The 16921-nt window shown below is 46.2% G+C and overlaps 1 protein-coding gene across 6 annotated transcripts in view; it reads right to left on the reverse strand.

The window, feature by feature from the left end:
- eda2r (ectodysplasin A2 receptor) overlaps positions 1-16921 on the reverse strand; it is a 68693-nt gene that overhangs the window by 45944 nt on the left and 5828 nt on the right. For 5 of the 6 annotated variants that reach the window (XM_072505804.1, XM_072505801.1, XM_072505800.1 and 2 more), the window contains exons 2-4: positions 15517-15602; positions 13302-13412; positions 635-813 (exon numbers count right to left, since the gene is read on the reverse strand). In XM_072505804.1, the coding sequence (XP_072361905.1) occupies positions 635-813; positions 13302-13412; positions 15517-15555 (329 nt within the window). In that variant the 5' untranslated portion in view covers positions 15556-15602. The remainder of the gene's footprint in view (positions 1-634; positions 814-13301; positions 13413-15516; positions 15603-16921) is intronic. The other variant, XM_072505802.1, reaches the window with a different exon arrangement.

Here is a 16921-nt window from a genome sequence, read left to right on the forward strand (position 1 = left end):
TCAGGTGAATGAAGAGGTCTGTTCCAGAAACACATATATAGACAAATTCAAAGATGCCAAACAATGCTTAGATTTAATCACCTGCTAATGCTCGCATTCCAAGCATTGTTTGGCATCTTTGAATTTGTCTATATATGTGTTTCTGGAACAGACCTCTTCATTCACCTGAGGAAGGAGCAGCGCTCCGAAAGCTAGTGACATCAAAACAAACCTGTTGGACTTTAACCTGGTGTTGTAAGACTTCGTACTATGTGAAACCTGACCTCGGGACCCTTTGAAGCTGAGATTGCGTGCCCAAATTGGAAAGGAGCTCTGTTCCGCCGAATTGGCACCCCTCGCTTGTTTAACTACAATTTTAAAATAAATAATATGTACCCTCTTAATCCTACGAGATCCCTACCTTGTAATATGTCCTACGCAATTATTGTTCTCCGCATAACATGAGCACAAATAGCGCTGTGGGATTCACAATTAGCTTACTGCCTCTTAATGCAGAGCTGTCAAGAATTCATGAGATGCATTTTCCTCGGTTTGTCGTTGGCGAAAATGTTGCCAACTATAAACCAGATTACATTACTAAACATGGAAAACAAACTTCGAAGAACAGGAGGAATGTTTCTGTCCTCACGCTTACCCTGGCAAGCATTTCCCACACACAGCATTACTGGACACTGTGCAATTCTTTTCTTGAATCCGATTCACAAGCACGCAAGAGAGACACAGTTTGCATTTCTGCTGGCTCCAGCTGTCCTTGTACCACTTGGGTCTGCAGATGACACACTGCGCACCTGCCCCGGCTCCAAACCCACAGTCCTGCAAGAGTAATATTAACAATCAGCCACTTTGTAAGCTTCTAAATAAGGAGCTCCGCAATGCAATGGATAATTCCGCACCCCCAGGACAAACCCTGTCGAAGGTAGTATGGGACCCCCTGTTCTCTGCCCCATCCTCCAAATTTGTTACAGGGACCCGATGGGAACTCAGAACTATCCTTTTGAGTTGAACTCGAGTCTCAATCCCCTCCACAGGAAGTGCAGCAGATAGTAAGAGAATGTACACAGACAAAATGTTGTCAGCAATGAAAAAACAAACTGGTCTCCTCCCCTTTCTTATGAAGGTTATTGATCATGGAAGATGTATTCACGAGTGCAAGCAGCCATTTAGTATCTTGCTGAAAAAGCCATTGTGTGCAAGACTGGATAACAAATCAGGAAGACAAATGCACTCTTCTTGGGTGAAGTCGTTGGAACACCTAGCCTGATTCTGTTCTTTTCTGAAACCCCAGGTTACCAGCAGAGACCTCTGTTACGGCATCCTGGGCTAGTGCGCGGTCGATTCCAGTCCCACAGACCCCTGGAGTCCCAACACAAGAGAATTAACCAATACTTTGTATACAATTTGCAGAATCTTTGGCCCCTTTGCTCAATAGGTTATAGCCACCAGGTTTGTAAGTTGAACACAATAACTGTTTATTTAGAACAGAAGCAAAGATGAAATATGCAATGACTATTATGGATTAACAGCCAGCTAATCTACTCCTCCCCCTTTACTGTCCCACCTTCTACCCAAACACGCACAAGACAGACAGACACAGAGGAAGGGGAAGAGGAAAATAATAGGAATTAAAATGAAATGAAAGAAGAGTGTCCTTGCTTCCGATGTCGAGGTTGTTGCTACAGGCTGTCCTCCCAGGATGCTTGGGAGCCGCCAGTATATGGTTAGAGAAGGTCTTCTGGCAGCAGTATTCAACCAGTACTCCTAGACAATAGGTTTTCCTCTGGAGAGGCACTTGAACTTTTACCAACCTTGGCCTTCACTCAAAGGAACAGCCTCAGGCCTGTTTAATTCTTACTTGTTTCCAACTCCACCAGAATGACCAATAGCCTTCCTGAGATAAGAGTTCTCCCACACAAGATTTTTAAAAGGGCTGAAACAACTGCCCCTGCCTTCAGCTGGTGGCTGGATTAAATTTCCTTGCAGTTCAATCTGGCTGTGGAGAGAAAAAGGTCTTTACTTCGGATCTTCAGAAATAATCCATTAGATGAAAGAAAGATCAGAGCTGTGACCCTCCAGCTTCTGAATTCAAAACAAAAGTAAAAGAGAAAACATAGTCACACAGAGGAAGAAACATTCCACAGAAAACTCTGACCAATTGCCAGCAGCCATTGATAAAGCCTGGGAATTGGAAATAGGACATTGGCCAACAGCCAAGTCCATCAAGGTGTGTCAGTGCAGATCTTCCTGGAATCTGCTCACCTGAAACATAAATAGCTCCTTGCAACCGGTCATAGGTCAATCCTCAGGTAACCAGCCACTTGAAATAAAGGTGCAGTCCATCTTAAAGGCATAGGCACATTAGTTGTCCATGTACAAAAATTTAAATAGCAAAATAACAGAAATAACAAGGAGAAAAAGGGAACAGACAAGGATTAAACAGGAGGATCCTTACACCTCGAACACAACGGGAGGAATACAGTAAAATAAGAGCACGTTGCCACAGCGGGACGGGTGTGTTCAGTGGCGAGATTGGAAAATATTGTGAGAAAGTCCTCGCCGCTTTTTCCTGACATCAATTCAGGAAGTGATTATCCCCCTCCCCCCCCCACCCCCCGATGGTTGGTCATCTAGCATCCTCTCCGCCACCGTAATACTGCTCTTGACTAGCAGCGCCACACCTCCCCCTCTTTTGCCTCCTTCTCTTGAGCTTACTAAAACACCTAAACCCCGGAACCTGCAACATCCATTCCTGACCCTGCTCTATCCATGTCTCCGAAATGGCCACAACATCGAAGTCCCAGGTACCAACCCATGCTGCCAGTTCCCCTACCTTGTTTCGTATACTCCTGGCATTGAAGTAGACACACTTCAAACCACCTACCTGAACACTGGCCCCCTCCTGCGACGTCAAATCTGTGCTCCTGACCTCTATACTCTCATTCTCCCTTACCCTAAAACTACACTCCAGGTTCCCATGCCCCTGCTGCATTAGTTTGGCGTTTTGTTCCCTCATCTAAATCATTAATATATATTGTGAAACCTGGGGTCCTAGCGCCGATCCCTGCGGTACCCAACTAGTCACTGCCTGCCAATTTCAAAAGGACCTGTTAATTCCTACTTCTTGTTTCCTGTCTGCCAACCAGTTTTCTTTCCATCTCAATACACTACCCCCAATCCCATGCGCTTTAATTTTACACATTTAATTTTAATCTTATGCAGGACTTTGTCAAAATCCTTCTGAAAGTCCAAATACACCACATCCACTGGCATCCTCGAAGAATTCTAGTAGATTTGTCAAACAAGACTTCCCCTTGATAAATCCATGCTGACTCTGTCCGATCCTCCACTTTTCTAAATGCTCAGCTATAAAATCTTTGATGATGGATTCCAGAATTTTGCCCATACTGACGTCTGTCTTACTGGTCTATAATTATCTGCTTTCTCTCCACCTCCCTTTTTAAATAGTGGGAGTTACATTAACTGCCCTCTAATCTTAGAAACAGTTCCGTAGTCTATAGAATCCTGGAAGATGACCACCTATGCATCCACTATTTCTAGAGCCAACTCCTTCAGTATCCTGGGGTGTAGATTATCAGGCCCTGGGGATTTATCAGCCTTCAATCCCATAATTACAGTTGCTCCCTTATTACCTGCATCTCTAATTTCCTGTTTAATGCCAATCCCAACAATATCATTGCAATTTGGGGATCTATATATGCCGCCCAGTAACATTTTTTGCCTCTTGCTGTTTCTCCACTTTACCCAAACAGATCCTGCATTGTCGGAGTTAATATCCTCCCTCACCATTATGTTAATTTTCTCCTTGATCAGCAATGCATCCCACCGCCTTTTCCTTTTTGTCTGTCTTTCCTAAATACTGAATACCACTGGATATTCAGTTCCCATCACTGCTCACCCTGCAGCCATGTCTCCATAATCCTGACTATAGCATACTTGTTCACGTCTATTTGTGCGATTAGTTCATCCACATATTAAGGCACAAGCCTTTAAGCTTGTCTTTTTAACATTACTAGTTCCGCTCTCAATATGTTTCACTGTAGCCCTGTTTGAATCTGGCTCTTGGTTTAGCTGTCTATCACTTTTCTTAACCCCCTTTCTGTCTTTTGTTTTTTTCCTTATTTCCTCTTCCTCTGACTCCTTGCCCTTGCCATATTAGTTTGCTGCACTCCTCAGATTTCAAGTTATAGAACATACAGTGCAGAAGCTGGCCATTCGACCCATCGAGTCTGCACCGACCCACTTCAGCCCTCACTTCCACTCTATCCCTGTAACCCAATAACCCCTCCGAACCTTTTTGAACACTAAGGGCAATTTAGCATGGCCAATCCACCTAACCTGCACATCTTTGGACTGTGGGAGCACAAGGAGGAAACCCGCATGCCTGTGAAGACTTTTTCTCTCTTACCCATACAGCCATTCCAGTTGGCATAAATATGATGCATGAATAGCTTGTTGAGTCACACAAAGGTTGGACCTCTTGGTGTAACTGCAGTGTGGGTGATATTTCTTTGCCGACACCCGTCAATTATTTGGGATTTCAACATGCCCCACACAAATAGACTATGTTCTTTGCATAGACATATAATAATCTATAATCCTCATTAGCGTCACAAGTAGGCTTACATTAACACTGCAATGAAATTACTGTGAACATCCCCTAGTCGCCACATTCTGGCGCCTGTTCGGGCACACAGAGGGAGAATTCAGAATGTCCAAATCACCTAACAGCACGTCCTTCGGGACTTGTGGGAGGAAACCGGAGCACCCGGAGGAAAACCACGCACACTCGGGGAGAACGTGTGGACTCTGCACAGACAGTGACGCAGCTGGGAATCGAACTTGGGACCCTGGCGCTGTGAAGCTATAATGCTAGCCATTGTGCTGCCATGCCGCCCGTGATAGAGGAGTCCGTCCACCTTCAGACGGAGGCGATGGTGCCGACATGCCAATGCACTGTGGTCAACACTGGCATGGTGACCGCTGCCATGGAGACCTTGTCCAGGATATTAGTCCTGCGCTGCTGCAGAAACTGCATTACAGGGCAGAGGCAGTTACTGGCATCCATCAACGTCAATTCCAGAGGGGCTGGGTCATCTCAAACCCACTCCATTGCCCCTCTCTCTCAACAAGGCAGCCAGTATTAGCAGATGCACATCCTGGGTCCTTCTGTCCAGGTGCCTTGGGTGTGTCCCGCCCTTCTGAATCCCCTCTTCCAGTGACTCCCTTCAGCTCCACAGGCTGAGGAAGGAAGCACTGCCTCACAGCAAGTCTCCGAAAACAGGCCAGGTCCCTCCAGGTCTTGACGCTCCAGAGGATGGCCGCGGTCATCACAGATAACAGGCTACAGGAGTCAGCAAGTTGCCTCCCCTCCACTGTGGATGTTGGGGATGCACCAAGATGTATTGGTGGGGTTAGAAATGTCAACAGGGTGTAGTTGGACAACATGGATATGGGTGTTAATGACTCCTATATAATTTCAACTTGTGGAAGTAAACTCTTTCTATGTCTCCTTGTTATGATGAGCAGTGTTCCTGTCAGTCTGAAGTGTAAGCCTGGTTCTTGCACAAGATAAAGGCAGATATCTCAGTCCAGGGCTGCCTCTCTGTGCTTTGTACAATCTTCCCGGCGCACTGATGGTGTGATTTCACTGTTACTGTTATGCCTGCATTTCAATGGGACTTATCATTGCTGCCAGAATGTCCTGGGCTGGTGTCACAGACTTCCATCTCTCCCTGTGTACTCGCAGCACCTTTTGAGGTGTGGCTGGCTCTTCAAAAGAGTGTGGTCCTGAGGTTCCGAAGGGTGCCGTGGGATCAGGAGAAGTTGCATTTTCCCCGCTGCATCACCATGATATGACCCTGTTCATTCAGAGTGAGTGAGCTGCCATCAGCCCGACAGGAGTCTGAAGTTCATCGAAGCTCTGTGAGGTTCGATGCAGTCTTACCTGCATGTTGTCATTGTGCTCCTGGAATGTAGCACTATGGCAGCTGCTGCACCTCCATGTCATGAGCCTTATTGCAGAGGGTATGTACACTACCACCAGTCAGACCTGAACCTATGTGTGTCTATGGCATGTCCTCACTGCATGTCATCATCGTCCTCCACAAATTTAACTGCTATGAGGGCATCCCAAACATGCCTGTCTTATCTGGACCTTGAGATGGCCTCATGGCTGTCATCCGCACCTTTGAGGATGGGTGACGCTGAGAGGGGCTGGGAGGAAGCAGTCAGTACAGGGATCCCCTGTGGTCGTTCCCTTTAGTAACAAATATACCGCTTTGGATACTGTTGGGGGGGGGGACTTACCAGGGGTAAGCCATGGGGTACAGGTCTCTGGCACAGAGTCTGTCCCTATCCCTCAGAAGGGAAGGGGGGAGAGGAGTAGAGCATTAGTTATTGGAGACTCCATAGTTAAGGGGATAGATAGGAGATTCTGTGGGAATGAGAGAGACTCGCGGTTGGTGCGTTGCCTCCCAGGTGCTTGGGTCCGTGATGTCTCGGATCGTGTTTATGGGATCCTTAAGGGGGAGGGGGTGCAGCCCCAAGTCGTGGTCCACATAGGTACCAACGACATAGGTCGCAAAAGGATAGCGATGTAAGGCAGGAATTCAGGGAGCTAGGGTGGAAACTTAGATCTAGGACAAACAGAGATATTATCTCTGGATTGTTACCCATGCCACGTGCTAACGAGACGAGGAATAGGGAGAGAGAGGAGTTGAATACGTGGCTACAGGGATGGTGCAGGTGGGAGGGTTTCAGATTTCTGGATAATTGGGGCTCATTCTGGGGTCTGTGGGACCTCTACAAACGGGATGGTCTACACCTGGACCAGAGGGGTACCAATATCCTGGGGGGGAAATTTGCTAATGCTCTTGGGAGGGTTTAAACTAGTTCAGCAGGGGAACCTGAATTGTAGCTCGAGTATACAGGCGGTTGAGAGTAGTGAGTTCATGAGTAAGGTTTCAAAGTTGCAGGAGTGTACCGGCAGGCAGGAAGGTGGTTTAAAGTGTGTCTTCTTCAATGCCAGGAGCATCCGGAATAAGGTGGGTGAACTTGCGGCATGGGTTGGTACCTGGGACTTCGATGTTGTGGCCATTTCGGAAACATGGAGAGAGCAGGGACAGGAATGGTTGTTGCAGGTGCCGGGGTTTAGATATTTCAGTCAGCTCAGGGAAGGTGGTAAAAGAGGGGGAGGGGTGGCATTGTTAGTCAAGGACAGTATAATGGTGGCAGAAAGGACGTTTGATGATGACTCGTCTACTGAGGTAGTATGGGCTGAGGTTAGAAACAGGAAAGGAGAGGTCACCCCGTTAGGGGTTTTCTATAGGCCTCCGAAAAGTTCCAGAGATGTAGAGGAACGGATTGCAAAGATGATTCTGGATAGGAGTGAAAGCAACAGGGTAGTTGTATTGGGTGATTTTAACTTTCCAAATATTGACTGGAAACGCTCTAGTTCGAGTACTTTAGATGGGTCCGTTTTTGTCCAATGTGTGCAGGAGGGCTTCCTGACACAGTATGTAGATAGGCCAACGAGAGGCGATGCCATATTGGATTTGGTACTGGGTAATGAACCAGGACAGGTGTTAGATTTGGAGGTAGGTGAGCACTTTGGTGATAGTGACCACAGTTTGATTACGTTTACTTTAGTGATGGAAAGGGATAGGTATATACCCAGGGCAAGAGTTATATCTGGGGGAAAGGCAATTATGATGCGATGAGGGAACACGTAGGATGCATCGGATGGAGAGGAAACTGCAGGGGATGGGCACAATTGAAATGTGGAGCTTGTTCAAGGAACAGCTACTGCGTGTCCTTGATAAGTATGTACCTGTCAGGCAGGGAGGAAGTGGTCGAGCGAGGGAACCGTGGTTTACTAAAGCAGTCGAAACACTTGTCAAGAGGAAGAAGGAGGCTTATGTAAAGATGACACATGAAGGTTCAGTTAGGGCGCTCGAGAGTTACAAGTTAGCTGGGAAGGACCTAAAGAGAGAGCTAAGAAGAACGAGGAGGGGACATGAGAAGTCTTTGGCAGGTAGGATCAAGGATAACCCTAAAGCTTTCTAGAGATATGTCAGGAATAAAAGAATGACTAGGGAAAGTGTAGGGCCAGTCAAGGACAGTAGTGGGAAGTTGTGCGTGGAGTCCGAGGAGATAGCTGCCTTTGGGCATCACGGTAGCATAGTGGTTAGCACAATTGCTTCACAGCTCCAGGGTCCCAGGTTCGATTCCCGGCTTGGATCACTGTCTGTGCGGAGTCTGCATGTTCTCCCCGTGTGTGCGTGGGTTTCCTCCGGTTTCCTCCCACAGTCCAAAGATGTGCAGGTTAGGTGGATTGGCCATGCTAAATTGCCCTTAGTGTCCAAAATTGCCCTTAGTGTTGGGTGGGGTTACTGGGTTATGGGGACAGGGTGGGGGTGTGGGCTTGGGTAGGGTGCTCTTTCCAAGAGCCTGTGCAGACTCGATGGGCCGAATGGCTTCCTTCTGCACTGTAAATTCTATGAGTGGTGCTAAATTAATATTTTTCATCAGTATTCACACAGGAAAAAGACAATGTTGTCGAGGAGAATACTGAGATTCAGGCTACTAGACTTGAAAGGCTTGCGGTTCATAAGGAGGAGGTGTTAGCAATTCTGGAAAGTGTGAAAATAGATAAGTCCCCTGGGCTGGATGGGATTTATCCTAGGATTCTCTGGGAAGCTAGGGAGGAGATTGCTGAGCCTTTGGCTTTGACCTTTAAGTCGTCTTTGTCTACAGGAATAGTGTCAGAAGACTGGAGGATAGCAAATGTTGACCCCTTGTTCAAGAAGGGGAGTAGAGACAACCCCGGTAACGATAGACCAGTGAGCCTTACTTCTGTTGTGGGCAAAGTCTTGGAAAGGTTTATAAGAGATAGGATGTATAATCATCTGGAAAGGAATAATTTGATTAGAGATAGTCAACACAGTTTTGTGAAGGGTAGGTCATGCCTCACAAACCTTATTGAGTTCTTTGTGAAGGCGACCAAACAGATGGATGAGGGTAAAATAGATGATGTGGTGTATATGGATTTCAGTAAAGCGTTTGATAAGGTTCCCCACGATAGGCTACAGCAGAAAATACGGAGGCCTGGGATTCAGGGAGATTTAGCAGTTTGGATCAGAAATTGGCTAGCTGGAAGAAGACAAAGGGTGGTGGTTGATGGGACATGTTCAGACTGGAGTCCAGTTACTAGTGGTGTACCACAAGGATCTGTTCTGGGGCCGTTGCTGTTTGTCATTTTTATCAATGACCTAGAGGAAGGCGCAGAAGGGTGGGTGAGTAAATTTGCAGATGATACTAAAGTCGGTGGTGTTGTCGATAGTGTGGAAGAATGTAGCAGGTTACAGAGGGATATAGATAAGCTGCAGAGCTGGGCTGGGAGGTGGCAAATGGAGTTTAATGTTGAGAAGTGTGAGGTGATTCACTTTGGAAGGAATAACAGGAATGCGGAATATTTGGCTAATGGTAAAGTTCTTGAAAGAGTGGATGAGCAGAGGGATCTAGGTGTCCATGTACATAGATCCCTGAAAGTTGCCACCCAGGTTGATAGGGTTGTGAAGAAGGCCTATGGAGTGTTGGCCTTTATTGGTAGAGGGATTGAGTTACGGAGTCGGGAGGTCATGTTGCAGCTGTACAGAACTCTGGTACGGCCGCATTTGGAGTATTGCGTACAGTTCTGGTCACCGCATTATAGGAAGGACGTGGAGGCTTTGGAGCGGGTGCAGAGGAGATTTACCAGGATGTTGCCTGGTATGGAGGGAAAATCTTATGAGGAAAGGCTGATGGACTTGAGGTTGTTTTCGTTGGAGAGAAGAAGGTTAAGAGGAGACTTAATGGAGGCATACAAAATGATCAGGGGGTTGGATAGGGTGGACAGTGAGAGCCTTCTCCCGCGGATGGATATGGCTGGCACGAGGGGACATAACTTTAAACTGAGGGGTAAGAGATATAGGACAGAGGTCAGAGGTAGGTTCTTTACGCAAAGAGTAGTGAGGCCGTGGAATGCCCTACCTGCTACAGTAGTGAACTCGCCAACATTGAGGGCATTTAAAAGTTTATTGGATAAACATATGGATGATAATGGCATAGTGTAGGTTAGATGGCTTTTGTTTCGGTGCAACATCGTGGGCCGAAGGGCCTGTACTGCGCTGTATTGTTCTATGTTCTATATCACCAAATTTGCAGATGATACTAAGTTGGATGGGAGGGTGATCTGTGAGGAGGATGCAGCCACCAGTTCCCAGCAACTTCCTATTCCTCGAGGATTGTGAGCTCTGCACAGGGGTACCCATGGCACCTGGATTGCTGAAGCTCTGAAGTCACAGCAGGGCAGGAGAATCAAAGGCCACCACGACAAGTCGGCTGAGCTCCAGTTATGGATCCGGTGTCCATCTGGCTTGACATTGAGACAGAGCGATCAATTTTTGATCATCAGTGTGGGATGGCGCTGGGGCGTGGCGACTCTCTGCGAGCTCTCCCAAACAGATCCTCATTTTACTTAGAATCATTCTAATCTTTTAACATTTAATTCTAAGACTAACATAATTACTAACCTCTCTCTTTCATACATTGTGTTCTTTGTGTTGCCCGATTATGTATTTTCTTTTATTTCCTTTTCTTTTCATGTACTTAATGATCTGTTGAGCTGCTCGCAGAAAAATACTTTTCACTGTACCTCGGTACACGCGACAATAAACAAAATCCAAATCCAATTCAATCCAATGATCCAACATTAAACTCGTGCCTCTGCATTTTCTAAACAAAGTGCCGCACAATATGGTGGAAAAAGTCGCTATTGGCGTCAGCGGGTCAGACGGCAATTAACCCACCCGAGACTGGGTTTTGCGATTTCTGGGATGATTCTGCCCATAATAATAGTTTTGACACAAGGCCGGTGCGCAGGGATCTTTCTGAGCAGTGTGGGGTCTTGGAAAGACCTCTACCACATAGTTCTCTTCTCAGCTTCTTCCATTCACAATCCCTTTTTGGCCATGTCTTCAAACCTTTTGGGAGGTTGCAAGGCTGAGGAGGAAGCTAGATAATCTTTATTAGTTTCACAAGTAAGCTTAACACTGCAATGAAGTTACTGTGAAACGCCCCTAGTCGCCACATTCCTGCGCCTGTTTGGGTACACTGAGAGAGAATGTCCAATTTACCTAACACGCACATCTTTCGAGACTTGTGGAACGAAACTGGAGCACTCGGGGGAACCCACGCAGACATGGGGAGAACGTGCAGACTCCGCACAGAAAGTGACCCAAGCCGGGAATCGAACCTGAGTCCTTGGTGCTGCAAAGCAACAGTACTAACCACTGTACTAAGATGAATGCATGAAGGAGAAAGGAATAGAAGGATATAACAATAATAAGATGAAGTAGTGAAGTAGGATGAGTGGAGCATCATGTGGAGCATAAATACGGGCATGGAAAAGTTGGCTGGATGATCCATGTAGCTATTGCTGCTACTGGTGTACTGGGTATGGAGTATGTGGCAGTGGGAACACATGATGGGTGGAGGTTTTCTCATGTTCATGTTCACAATTTGCCACCAATCATCAGGGTTTTGTTGGTATTCCTTCAGCATATTTCAGAGACCTGCACATTGTGTAGCAAACACAATGATTAATGACACCACTTTTAACAATGTATTTACTTTCCATTATAAATGCTTTAAAATTGATTATCTCAAGCACTCTCACAAAGACCCAAAGCACCTACTCAGATGTGCTCTCTCTATTACCATTTCACTAGAGCAAGGCAAATCACATCACATTCATGTCTCCACTATAAGCAGGGTTTGATCTCTGGATTCGTATTAATCCTAAGAAAATTGATACGTATCTTGAAATAAAAGATGAATCTCGACATTATTAACTCAGCTCAAGAAGCAGAGAGCTGCAGACAATCTGCTCTTCCTTGGAAGCAAGCAACTGTCCTAAAAGCCCTCATGTCATCCCCTATGTCAATTCAATGGACCCCATCAGGGATTGTCAGTAAGAACAAAGAACAAAGAAAAGTACAGCACAGGAACAGGCCCTTCGGCCCTCAACGCCTGCGCCGACCATGCTGCCTGTCTGAACTAAAATCTTCTACACTTCCAGAGTCCATATCCCTCTATTCCCATCCTATTCATCTATTTGTCAAGACGCCCCTTAAACGTCACTATCGTCCCTGCTTCCACCACCTCCTCCGGCAGCGAGTTCCAGGCATCCAGTACCCTGTGTAAAAAAACTTGTCTCGTACATCTCCTCTAAACCTTGCCCCTCACACCTTAAACCTATGCCCCCTAGTAATTGACCCCTCTACTCTGGGAAAAAGCCCCTGACTATCCACTCTGTCTATGCCCCTCATAATTTTGTAGACCTCTATCAGGTCACTCCTCAACCTCCGTCATTCCAGTGAGAACAAACCGAGTTTATTCAACCTCTCCTCAAAGCTGATGCCCTCCATACCAGGCAACATCCTGGTAAATCTCTTCTGCACCCTCTCCAAAGCCTCCACATCCTTCTGGTAGTGTGGCGACCAGAATTGAACACTTTTTTTTTTTAAATGTTTATTCAAGTTTTCCAACAAAACTTTTGACAAACCCACCCCCCCCTCCCCCAATAACAGAAGATAAAAGAAACACAAACACAACAATTAACATTGTACATTGTACAAAACATTTACATTGGGTTTCCCCATGTACAATAGCCCCCCCTTATGACATTTAAAGGTACTCGTAGGGGAAGCCCCTCCCCGCCCACCCCCATTCCCCCCCCAACAGAACCTCCCCCCCCCCCCCCCCCACCCCACCCTAGGGTTGCTGCTGCTGCTGACCTCCTTCTAACGCTCCACGAGATAGTCTAGGAACGGTTGCCACCGCCTGAAGAACCCCTGCGCAGACCCTCTCAAGGCAAACTTTATCCTCTCCAGCTTAATGAACTCAGCCATGTCGTTTATCCAGGCTTCCACACTTGGGGGCTTTGCGTCCTTCCATAATAACAAGATCCTCCGCTGGGCTACTAGGGACGCAAAGGCCAGAATACCGGCCTCTTTCGCCTCCTGCACTCCCGGCAGAATTGAACACTATATTCCAAGTGTGGCCTAATTAAGGTTCTATACAGCTGCAACATGACTTGCCAATTTTAATGCTCAATGCCCCAGCCAATGAAGGCAAGCATGCCGTATGCCTTCTTGACTACCTTCTGCAACTGTGTTGCCAGTAACTGCAAAGTGTCCGCGTCTTGAGTGAACTTATTGTTGGCTTGTTTTGCAATTCCATACCTTCGACATTTCCATTCCCAGTCCACACTCTTTACACAATTTGCAGTTCCCGTCGACATCGCGAAATTCACTTGCCCCGCAATCCCTCATGCTGGGAAAAACACCAAGAGGCTAAAGGAGGAGCCGGAAAGAATAAATGATACATGTTAGGCTGGTGCACAGGTATGTCCTCGGCTCAAAGCCAGTACCTCGCTGAATGAGGACTCTGATCTTTACTCTTTTTTTTTAAACGGAATGTTGTTTTAAGATTTACGCCAAGACAAAGCAAACAAAGGTAAAACAATTCTTTGACAGCTCCAATTACAAAAATTATCTGGTATTGGCATCAGCCTAAGATGTGAAGTCTGAACAACATTCACAAGATCCCGCCAGATTAAAAGCTCTCGAACAGAGCAATGCACAAGTACACTGGGAGGATGAACACATACCAGCTGTTCCGGGGATCAACATAGAAAGTTCAGCATCAGACCAGGAGAAACCATTGTGTGCGTTTTATTTACAGGCCGGAGGTGTATTTGACAATGATTCACAGCCTGTATTCAATAAAACCTTTGTCCTGATTTTAACCCTGCCACATCAAAATGGCAGCTAGGGCTAAGTGCTGCATTTCCACAATGTGACAAGGAATCCAGAGACACTCCCCCTTCTCACCATTTTAAATCTAGGGCTTTGAGGAGCATCATTCCCACATGCCAAGGGCAGGGTTCATAAATATTTAAACGTGAATGTCTGATTTGGACAGCAGTGCTGTACATTGCGTGAACTGCGCATGCCAATGAAGCCAGCGGCAGCTAGCAGCAAGCATTATCGCAACCAGAGGTGGCTTGGGAATTTTCTTTTCCATAGAAATGTCTTTTCACCAAAATCAAAGCTCAAGCTTTTGATTGGGAGAGGAGAAATCCTTGGAACACAAGGGCAGTGGGCAGCAACTGATACAGGTGCGCCCCTCACTCCCGAACAATCCCCACCTCGCCCCCAACCCCAGTAAGAAGCCCAACCTGGTCCCATTGTAATTTATCATAGATTATAGAATTTACAGTGCAGAAGGAGGCCATTCGGCCCATCGAGTCTGCACCAGCTCTTGGAAAGAGTCAACACCTCCACCCTATCCCCATAACCCAGTAGCCCCACCCAACACTCAGGGCAATTTTGGACACTAAGGGCAATTTATAATGGCCAGACCACCTAACCTGCACATCTTTGGACTGTGGGAGGAAACCGGAGCACCCGGAGGAAACCCACGCACACACGGGGAGGATGTGCAGACTCCACACAGACAGTGACCCTAGCCGGAATCGAACCTGGGACCCTGGAGCTGTGAAGCAATTGTGCTATCCACAATGCTACCGTGCTGCCCTGATTTGCCCCCCCATTGGTGTCATGGCCCAAGGATGCAATTCAAACCCAAGTATTTGAATATTGCTGTGGCCCCTCTCCCCACACCACCTGCAGGTAGCCATACCCCAAAACCTAGGAATGAAAACAGCCAGGAAGGGGGTCATGAACTCTTCGAGGAGGCAGCAGGTTATCATCCAAGGTGCCTGATTAATTGCCCCACCCCAGTAAGCTGAATTGGTCAAGCTATGGTCACTGAAAGAAAATTCAAGGAAATTCTGAGTGTACTCAGTATCCATGCAGAGAGCAAACACGGTGATTTATTCATAATATAGGCGGCACAGTGGTTACCATCGGTGCCAGGACCCTGGTTCAATTCCAGCCTTAGGCGACTGTGTGGGGTATGCACTTTCTCCCCATGTCTGCGTGGGTTTCCTCAGTCCAAAGGTGTGCAAGTTAGGTGGATTGGACATGCTAAATTGCTCCATAGTGTCCAAAGATGTGTAGGTTAGGTGGGGTTACCGGGATAGGGTGAGGGAGTGGGCCTGGTGGAGTGTGCTTTCAGAGGGTTGACGTAGACTCGACAGGCCGAATGGCTTCCTTCTGCACTGTGGATTTCGATGATCAGAAAGTGCTCAGTCCAAGCAAATGTTGACAGTCGTGCATGAAAGACCAGTCTTCGAAACAATTTTCTCAGTCAACTTAGGTAGCAAGGAGTGGGAGGATTAAGCACTGGCAGCCACCTGCCCAGTGATTTCCAAAGCTTCTTGCTCCATGTTACTTGTGAAAGTACCTGGTGTGAGTTAAATGATTAGCCTTCCAGACTACTTCACCATTCAATCTGTAAGGTGAACATGCTTTGAAGCAGAGGAATACGTACCAGAGAAAAGAAAACAAGAAGCTTTAACCTTGGTTCCATTTCCAATACTTTTCCCGAATATCCAAGAATTGATCAGGATGTGCAACCTGTGAGTCAGACACAAAATCATTTCCATTTGGCAATTAGTAAAATGCAACTTTTTTTCTGCACTAAATGTGCAGCATCACAATAGATTACAATGCAAGTAGGATTTTTCACAGAAACCTCATTGCAGTGTTAAGGTAAGCCTATTTGTGACACTATTAAAGATTATTATTAGTATTATTATTAGTAAGCCCCTCTCCGAGCTTCTGATCTCACCTGCACGATGGGTCAGTTGAGAGCTCAGCACCCTCCTGACTCCACCAGGCCAGGTTGGTTAGCGGAAACCAGCAAGAGAAACTGCTGAAGGTGGGGACCTTAGTTACCAGTCCTGTATAACCTGTGACCTTGAACTTGACCAATCTTTCGCTGATTGGTGTTTTTTTTTGAAGAAAAAGAGAAATTATGCAGTAAAATGTAGGTTACAGGGTTAACAGATGGGTTATGTTAATGTATGGTGTGGATGATATCATACCATTGATATCAGTCAATTACGGTTTCAAAAGAGTAATAGAGAGATCTGTTGGAACACCATGCTTGGAAGCAACATGCCTACTCTGTAACCTGTCTGAATGGAGTATTAATAAACAAATGTTAAGCAGATACCAGTTTTTGACCGCAGTCTGTCCAACTTAGCCTCACACCTCAAGCCTATTAGACATAAGGGTCATTGTAGAACATGGTGGCAGCAGTGGAGACATTGATGTAAAAAATACATTGATGTTATCGAAGGAGCCACAGAATGAAAGAAAACTTGGTAGCAGAAAACGTAGGTCAGACCGTGTACGGCTGGCAGATTTCCTTTCCTGAAGGACATTAGTGACCAGATGGGTTTTTAGGACAATCATTTCATGGTCATCATTAAGACTCTTAATTCCAGATCTTTTCCAATTCAAATTTGGTGGGATTCAAACCCGGGAAACCGGGGTCCCCAGAGCGTTACTCTGGACCACTGGATTCGTCGTCCAGAGACAATATCACTGCGTCATTGCCTCCCCATCTTATTTATTATGTACGACATATAAACAGGTTACAGAGAACATGGCTGTTTAGATGTAGTAATGATAAACATGTCTTAAGCAGATACCAGAAAATGACTGCAGTCTGTCTTCTAACCAAGTGCCATACCTAGAATCCATAGGCCAAAGGACCATCACAGAACATAAAGTTCATCACTGTGAGATTTATCTTTTTTATATAACAAAGAAAATATTTTGTAAAGCTCCTTGAGGTGAGAGGAGTGGTATTAAGAACAGGTGGTCACTCTGTAATTTTGAATGATCAATAGAACACTTGTTAGTAAAATCCATTGTTGTGATTTGTT

The sequence above is a fragment of the Scyliorhinus torazame genome, chromosome 5 (assembly GCF_047496885.1).
Source record: "Scyliorhinus torazame isolate Kashiwa2021f chromosome 5, sScyTor2.1, whole genome shotgun sequence".
NCBI lineage: Eukaryota > Metazoa > Chordata > Chondrichthyes > Carcharhiniformes > Scyliorhinidae > Scyliorhinus > Scyliorhinus torazame.